The sequence below is a fragment of the Rhinichthys klamathensis genome, unplaced genomic scaffold, assembly GCF_029890125.1.
Source record: "Rhinichthys klamathensis goyatoka isolate OS25496 unplaced genomic scaffold, OSU_Roscu_1.1 h1tg000114l_1, whole genome shotgun sequence".
NCBI lineage: Eukaryota > Metazoa > Chordata > Actinopteri > Cypriniformes > Leuciscidae > Rhinichthys > Rhinichthys klamathensis.
The window spans coordinates 1,242,116-1,250,820 of NW_026606651.1; the positions used below are offsets into that span (position 1 = coordinate 1,242,116).

Genomic DNA, 8,705 nt, shown 5'->3' on the forward strand with positions numbered 1-8,705 from the left:
AACATTCTAGTCGGAGTTAATCATCATTCAAGGGATGATAACAGTGAAACTCAAGTCCTGAATGAGTCTAAACCAGTTTAAGAAATAAGCTAATTATTGCTATTGCCATTGGCACCGACAATAAGAGCTTCAAAGAATGAGGTCATGTAACAAGCGTAGTTGATTCATTTTTATGATTGACTCAAGCACCCACACACTACATAATACATAGTGGTGACTTCAGGCCTATTCACACCAAGGACAATATCTATAAAGATATTGTGAAAAAAAATCAATTCAAAATCAATTCCTGATGGACAAAATCAAGTTCCACCATAAATTTTTTCTTGTTCATGAAGCTGTTTCACTTGCATATACAGTACATCACAATAGGGAAGAAAAGACTTTCGCAACTTCTGTTTCATGGTAAATGGACTGCATTTATATGAATGCGCCTATGTTATCGTGCATTGGTGTGGATGATAATATAGATATCATTATAGTTATCGTTCTTGGCATCAACGGGCCTTAACAGTTCATATATGGACACAAAACATGTTAAAGATGTGACTGTCACCACTTATTTGGGTAAGATTCATATAAATATGAAAATGTTTTATTCAGTCATGCATTTTAATGTTTTTATTTCTTTCTGACACAGAAAAACAGGTTTTAGGTCTGTTGTATACAAGTCCGTGCTGACCTTTCACCTCAGCAAACATCTCCTCTGTGCTACCAGTGAAGGATCTCTCTTATGTGACCCCACAGCCTAGTTATCCACAGGTTGACGCCCATTTCGGTGAGATACTGCAGCTCTGGTGTGAGCATCTTCCTGCAGAGCTTTCCGTGTGCTTTGTCGACATTCTTTTTCAGATTGTATCCCATAATCGACTTCTCACCGATGGGTTGCCACGGCTGCATGGAAGTCTCCACGATGCTTCCTGCATCAACGGCATGGCCTCCTTCAATGCAAATGTAAGCCATTTCTGCATTTCTACGCTGCAGCTCTGCGACATCTCTCGCCATGCGCTCACGGCCGTAAGCGTCCACTTTACGCCAGAAGGTGGCGTTGAAATACTGGTAGAGCTTCCAATCGATGGCGTTCCACTCCAGCGCCTTGGCCCTGAGCTCTGGAGTCAGTTTCGAAATGGTTGAAACTTTCCGGGCATTGAGTTTGAAGAAAAGCAAGTCCTCCATGTCCCAGCAGAGGCTGTCCTTGAGCAGGATAAGCGACTCTTCAAAATACTCCACAAGCATTACCAATTGGAAGCGCTTGGCGATTGCCCGAATGGCCTCATCCACCTTTGGGTCATCTGGATGTAAGTTATTATCCTGGCCGAAGTCAAAGAAAAGCAAGTTTTTGAGATAAAAAGAATTGAATCCTTCTGGGTCATAGTAAAGCGTTGGATCTGTCAGGAATTCTCTCAGCTTATCGTCCCCAGAAAGCTTCCACGTGAGAGGTACAATGCGTCCGAAATAGTGGAACGAGGACTCGGCAAGATCTGCCGGGTCCCGGAGGATTGTGATGTACGAGGTGTCGGCTGGAAGCACTTTGGCCACCTCAGCTGCATTGAAACGCATGTGATTACAGATGATGTTAAAACACATTCCAGGCCTGTAGTCCTTCACTTGTGAGTGATGGAAAGGGGAGGGGTAAAAGAAGTCATTGCGGCTGTTGGGGAAGGCAAATTTGAGGTGGTGTTTTTCGCCAAAGCGAAAGAGCATGTTGAGAAAAGTGCTGCTAGCTGTTTTATGGGTTTTCATGAACATGATGTCCACTTTTGGAGTGCAGATTCTCTGCCCAGAGGCATGATGGGAGTCGTTTGAGATTGTTGAGGAGTGGGCGGCAGAAGGGCGATGAGCACATGAGTAAGGCACTGGGACCCTGTAAACAAAAATGGACAAAAATACTGTCATTTGAATTTATTTTTAGATCTTTTTTAATCATCTTTAGAATAAGTTGTTAAACTATGGTGTCAAATCGATTATTCGTGATTAATTGCATATATATAAAGTGTGTGTGTGTGTGTATTACACTCATATATCATATATTTACAAACTTTTATGTTAGATGTGTTAAATCGATTTGACACCACTTGTTAAAATAGATAAATAAACCAAAAATATCTTATCTATAAAGATCTATATCCATATTTTACCCTAACGTCAAAAGAACAATTAAGGAAATTATATTTAAAAAACAATATATAAAGAAAACAAAGATTATTCTAAAACTTTTTGCTTTGTGGCATGATTTTCATGACAATTTAAGCACGCACGCACACACACACACACACACACACACACACACACACACACACACACACACACACACACACACACACACACACACACACACACACACACACACACACACACACACACACACACACAGACTTCAGTTTGACTTTGGTTTTGGGTCAGTAAAATTAATATATTAATTCTGTAAGGAAGCAAGAAATTGATCAAAGGTGAAAGTAAAGATATTTATAATGTTAATAAAAGAATTTATACACATTTTATTTGTATCATGGTTTTGTATCAACTGTTTTCACCATTAAAAATAAGTTTATTGGGCAGCAAATCAGCATATTAGAATGATTTCTGAATTATCATATGACACTGAAGACTGCATGTTTGATCAAATAAATGCAGCCTTTATATATATATATATATATATATATACACTCACCTAAAGGATTATTAGGAACACCTGTTCAATTTCTCATTAATGCAATTATCTAATCAACCAATCACATGGCAGGTGCTTCAATGCATTTAGGGGTGTGGTCCTGGTCAAGACAATCTCCTGAACTCCAAACTGAATGTCAGAATGGGAAAGAAAGGTGATTTAAGCAATTTTGAGCGTGGCATGGTTGTTGGTGCCAGACGGGCCGGTCTGAGTATTTCACAATCTGCTCAGTTACTGGGATTTTCACGCACAACCATTTCTAGGGTTTACAAAGAATGGTGTGAAAAGGGAAAAACATCCAGTATGCGGCAGTCCTGTGGGCGAAAATGCCTTGTTGATGCTAGAGGTCAGAGGAGAATGGGCCGACTGATTCAAGCCGATACAAGAGCAACTTTGACTGAAATAACCACTCGTTACAACCGAGGTATGCAGCAAAGCATTTGTGAAGCCACAACACGCACAACCTTGAGGCGGATGGGCTACAACAGCAGAAGACCCCACCGGGTACCACTCATCTCCACTACAAATAGGAAAAAGAGGCTACAATTTGCAAGAGCTCACCAAAATTGGACAGTTGAAGACTGGAAAAATGTTGCCTGGTCTGATGAGTCTCGATTTCTGTTGAGACATTCAGATGGTAAAGTCAGAATTTGGCGTAAACAGAATGAGAACATGGATCCATCATGCCTTGTTACCACTGTGCAGGCTGGTGGTGGTGGTGTAATGGTGTGGGGGATGTTTTCTTGGCACACTTTAGGCCCCTTAGTGCCAACTGGGCATTGTTTAAATGCCACGGCCTACCTGAGCATTGTTTCTGACCATGTCCATCCCTTTATGGCCACCATGTACCCATCCTCTGATGGCTACTTCCAGCAGGATAATGCACCATGTCACAAAGCTCGAATCATTTCAAATTGGTTTCTTTAACATGACACTGTACTAAAATGGCCCCCACAGTCACCAGATCTCAACCCAATAGAGCATCTTTGGGATGTGGTGGAACGGGAGCTTCGTGCCCTGGATGTGCATCCCACAAATCTCCATCAACTGCAAGATGCTATCCTATCAATATGGGCCAACATTTCTAAAGAATGCTTTCAGCACCTTGTTGAATCAATGCCACGTAGAATTAAGGCAGTTCTGAAGGCGAAAGGGGGTCAAACACAGTATTAGTATGGTGTTAATCCTTTAGGTGAGTGTATATATATATAATATTAGTGCTGTAAAATTGATTAATCGCATCTAAGATAAAAGTTTGTGTTTATATAATATATGTGTGTGTTAAATAAAATAAAATAAAAATATAATTAAAAAATGTTTTCTGTCAGGATAGATCGGAACTAGAATTAGGGCTTCATTTTCTTGATGAGGTTCATGGAAAAATACTGCTATGATCCAATGAAACTTTGACTTGTTTTTGTTCAAAGTCCATTAAGAGACTCACTCTTGCAGGCCAAATTGGACCTCTGGGGTGGACAGGCAGTACAAAAGAATCATGCAGGTGGTCAGGAGCACACCCAGGATCAGTCCCTTACAGATGGACCTCCACTGCCTCACTGGCTTTCCAACCATCATAGCTGCCTGATTGGACTCTGGAAGAAAACCCTGAAACAAAGAGAAAGAATCTTCAATAATGACATGGTGCTACTGAGTGCAACTTTAATGGATTTGTTGTTAACCTTGTATCTTTAAAGGCCCTTTTAGGTAAATATAGTTTAAATGTGCTGCGGTATGTACTACTGTGTTTACGTATGCAGAGTCCTCTAATGCGGCATGAAGCATTTCTAGTGTGTTAAGAGACATTCGTCACCATTTCCTCAAGTGCCCAATTATTTAGGTACACTGCTGCTCACTCAATTGCTTTTCTCCCATGAGTTCATCCGTTTAATCTACATCTGCTCAACATGTGCGAGGGGATTTGCACTGGCATTGCTGGTCATTTAACTGTGAGATTCTAGAATATTTTCATTTTAGGTGATGTGACAGGTCACAGGTCATTCTCTATTTTTAATCACAGATTAGTTGTTTTGTAGTAGTAGTCTTACAAATGATTTTTAACCCAAAGCCAAGAAATGCCATAAACAAACTAAAAAATATCAAATTGTTTTGCGGTTGCCTTCTTTGTTTAAACTCTTTACTTTACCTGCTACCTTTGTGTTAATACCCTTCTTAAAAGAATAAAACAGAAGACTTATTTCCACTTTTGTTTGTATGCATTATGCTATGGTGTTATTATGCGTTACATTTATGTCTTGGTGCTACAACCCCAAATAAACCCTCCATAAAAGTTGGGACATTTTGTAAAATGCAATGTCCTTGTGACTGAGAACTCAATGTCAGTTTTTACCTAAAACAAGCTGAAATGTGGACTACTCTACTGACCACAGCACACATTTCCACTGTCTTTTAGACCATCCGAGATGAATAGATGGCGATCTTGAAGAATTGTGACTTTTGCATTTGACGATTCTCTCGTGAAATTTGGCACAGAGTGGTGAGCCATGACCATCTTTGCTTGCAAAGACAGAGTCTTTGGATGCTCCTTTTCTAACCAAACATGATCCCCTCACCTATTATCAGTTATTTGTGGACTCATTCAAAACAGTTTAACTTGGATATTTTATAATCTTTTCGCTTTTTTTTCCCTCTGTCCCAACTTTTTTGGAGTGTGTTGCAGCCATCAAAATCAAAATTTGTTTTTATTTTCAAAACACAATTCATTTGGACAGTGAAATCATTGGAATTCTATTCTGTGTAGCCTACTTTTGTTAGTTAAATAAGAGAATGAACAAATCACTGATTCTTGATTGTATTACATTTGACAAAATGTCCCCACTTTTCTGGACTTGGTGTTGTATTTTTATAATTATATTTAACTATGATTGTACAGCACATTGGCCAACGCTTTGTTGTTTTAATTGTGCTTTATAAAAAAAAAACAGAAATGGGTCAACAGTTAAAAATATTTTTCTAAATATAAAATGATTTCATGTAGCTAATCTCTCTGATCATCTGAGGTCATATTGCTGCTCATCATCTGACAGTAGGCCTAATTATCTTGCTGACTAAATAAGTAAATAACACTCATGAAATTTAGATTTTATTACAAATTATTTGATCATTTTAACTGTACGTATTTTATCTTAAAGTTCACGTGAAGAAAAACAGTATATAAAATGTAAAACAACAACAACAAAAAAACCTATCAGCCTAAATATCAACACAAGTGCTTCAAATTTTCACTACAATCGATCATTGAAATGCTAGACCGTGCACCGCAATGCAACGCTGTTTGCAACCAGGAAAAAATGCAGAAGAAGAAGAAGAGACGATCGATCGGTATGTTTACATCTCTCAAACAGTGTTTCAACTGCGGAAATATATCGATAAAACAGCTTGAGAATAGTATCTCACGTAGCATTACATTCACCTCAGGGATTTATTGTCGTTCTCTAGAGAAATGAACTGAGAAGCATTTTGTATATGCACTATCTATATTAGCCTCTTCATTATTTACTTAACCTGTTAGTAATGTTTTGATTATTTAATGTATGTTTAAATAAATTTTCCACAATATACCCCTAATATTGTAGCCTACCCTACATGTTTTAGTAGAACCATACGGTGTCGGTGTATGAATATTAAAATGCATTTTCCGAATACAACCATGAAATATCTTTGATATTCTGATCCTGAGATGAATGCCAGCTTGTTGAGACTGTGTTACTGTAGGGTTCATTATGAGGGCCAGCTGTCCAGCGAATTAATTATGCATTCGGAAGAAAAGTGACACTGACCACATCTCTTCATGTCCCATAGACCAGTATCAGTTATCTGCGGTGCAGGGACACAGGTGGAACACTTAATACTACCAAGACAACATGTTAGAAGCACTGACGACGACAGCCATATGCTGCTGTGCACGGTCACCAAAAGATATCAAACAAAGCACCAGCAGTGACTAGAAATCTAGAAGAAGTCTGAAGGAACCCTTTGTTCTTATTTGCAGCAATCTCTAACCCTGCATTTTTCAAAGTCATCCTTTGTTGACAGAAAAAAAACACTAACAACATCATCATTGTTATGCTGATGGTCATGATTCGAATAATGAGGACTTTACAGAACCACAAAGAATTGCTATAGCTGCATCTCCTAATTTAGGGTAAAACTCATAAATGCATCACCAGTTTAGTTTTTTTGTGGGATTTTGTGTTTGTGAGATATCAGTATTGTATAAAAGTCTTTGGATATGTTGAATGTTGTATTTACTCATGGGAGTTCAGAAAAGTGGACCTGAAAACTGGGAGATTATACTGTATAGTAATTTCTGTATTAAATCTATTTAATTTATGTTTTAACAAAGAAAAGTGCAGCTCGCAAATTATTGGCAAAACTTCTTGCAACAGACAAGAAGTCACTGTAATGAAGTTTAATGGTGCTACAAATATAATAAAGGTTTCTTTTACTTTGCCACAAGAAAGCAGTCAAAGTAAGCAGTCCGATTAGAGAGGAACATTTAGGAATGCAACTGATTACATTCCATCGGCAAATTATTTTATCTACATCATAATAATAAAATAATAAAAAATCTGGTATTTCCAGTAAAAACATCTAAACATCCATAAACAAGCTAAATTTACTTGAGAATCAAAACTACATCAACTATTAAGATTAAGATTAGAAAATATATGGATTTAAATGTATTTTTCTTACCAGAATGGTCAATTATACTTTTGTGTTTCAATAAATACGATATAATTTAGTGAGGTTTATGCTTAAATCACGAAAATATTTTATTTTACATATACATTATAAAACTTACATTTACATATTTTGTAGTTATGTGGATGTTTAGACTAAAAAAATAGACAACCAAAATTTACAGTGAGTTAAAGACACTGCAGACAATGATATTATATATCATTCTCCCAATATACTGAAGATTAAACATAAAGCATTATTAAACATCTTACCAAATCATGTAGATATCCCTGTCACAGCTTGATTGGCAGAAAAAGGCAATGACTCTGAAGAGATTTTGTTAAGAACGATGCAGGGTCAAGACTGGAAAAACCATTGATTCCTTCTCAGTTAACTGTCCAGACGTGCAATCCAAGATTAGGAGATCGTATGTGAAATATCCAGGCGATCATTCACCCTGCAGCACACACACACACATACACACACACACACCTGGTGATTTTGAAGCCCCCGCCTCTCCTCTCCTCCTCTGTCTGCACACTGTACAGCTGAGCTGGCTAAACTGAACACAAAAGGGGCTCGGCTATGCTCCTGTGACGCAAGACCAGCGTCTGGGGACCTGCACTTGTCACTCTGTGTGTGTGTTTGCATATGTGAATGAAGGTACAGCAGAGAAGAGTGGAAGAAGAAGCGAGGAAGAGAGAAAAAGAATAGGAGAGGGAGATATTCAAAACGGTTTGTGAGAGAAAATGAGTAAGAGGAAGGGTAAGGAACAAAAGAAAGGAGGAGGGATCTATTCAAGGTGGAAATGGAGAGCTATTGAGAACAGATTTCTGGTTTGAAGTGTGAAAGTTGCTAGTTTAATGCATGAGAGGGGCCAATGCAAAATTCCAGGTATTCGGCTGCAAACTTCAGTTCCAAACTGAACCAGCTTGCTTAGCTTTCCATGTCCGAGTAACAAAAACACATTCATGGATCCGGTGTGATTATTATAAAGTGAAACTGCACAAAAATCACTGGCACAGAAATTATTTTAAAATCGAGAGAAACACAAACTTATTAATGCCCAGATGATTCATAAAGATGTCTTAGAATTGTTTGCATATGAATGTATTTTATGGTTAAGTGTATTTTTTACATGACCGGTTAGTGATAGTTTCATGTGAACTTTAGTGACCTGTGCACATACCTCCCATTGAGTCCCATAGAAGGTATTAACCCAGGAAGAACTTTTGACAACTTGCTGAATAATGTGCCTTTGTTTACTTTAGTGACCGATGGAAAGAATCCATTCTTATCTCTTATCCCTAGCAATATGAGTTTCCATACAGAG

General features: G+C 38.1%; 1 protein-coding gene across 1 annotated transcript; it reads right to left on the bottom strand.

Annotated features, from left to right (window-relative positions):
• Positions 1 to 442: 442 nt before the first annotated feature.
• On the bottom strand, positions 443 to 8,059 carry gal3st1a (galactose-3-O-sulfotransferase 1a). The gene is made up of 3 exons (XM_056254739.1): positions 7,645 to 8,059; positions 4,116 to 4,276; positions 443 to 1,864 (listed from the first exon to the last, which is right to left on the bottom strand). Exons 2-3 carry the CDS (start codon positions 4,244 to 4,246, stop codon positions 712 to 714), a joined length of 1,284 nt encoding a protein of 427 aa, XP_056110714.1. The 5' UTR covers positions 4,247 to 4,276; positions 7,645 to 8,059; the 3' UTR covers positions 443 to 711.
• Positions 8,060 to 8,705: the final 646 nt, after the last annotated feature.

Coding starts and splice junctions, on each gene's coding strand:
- gal3st1a (XM_056254739.1), bottom strand. CDS start 4,246: ATGATGGTTGGAAAGCCAGTGAGGCAGTGGAGGTCCATCTGTAAGGGA. Junction 1,865..4,115: donor GTCCAATTTGGCCTGCAAGA/GTGAGTCTCTTA, acceptor TTTTGTTTACAG/GGTCCCAGTGCCTTACTCAT.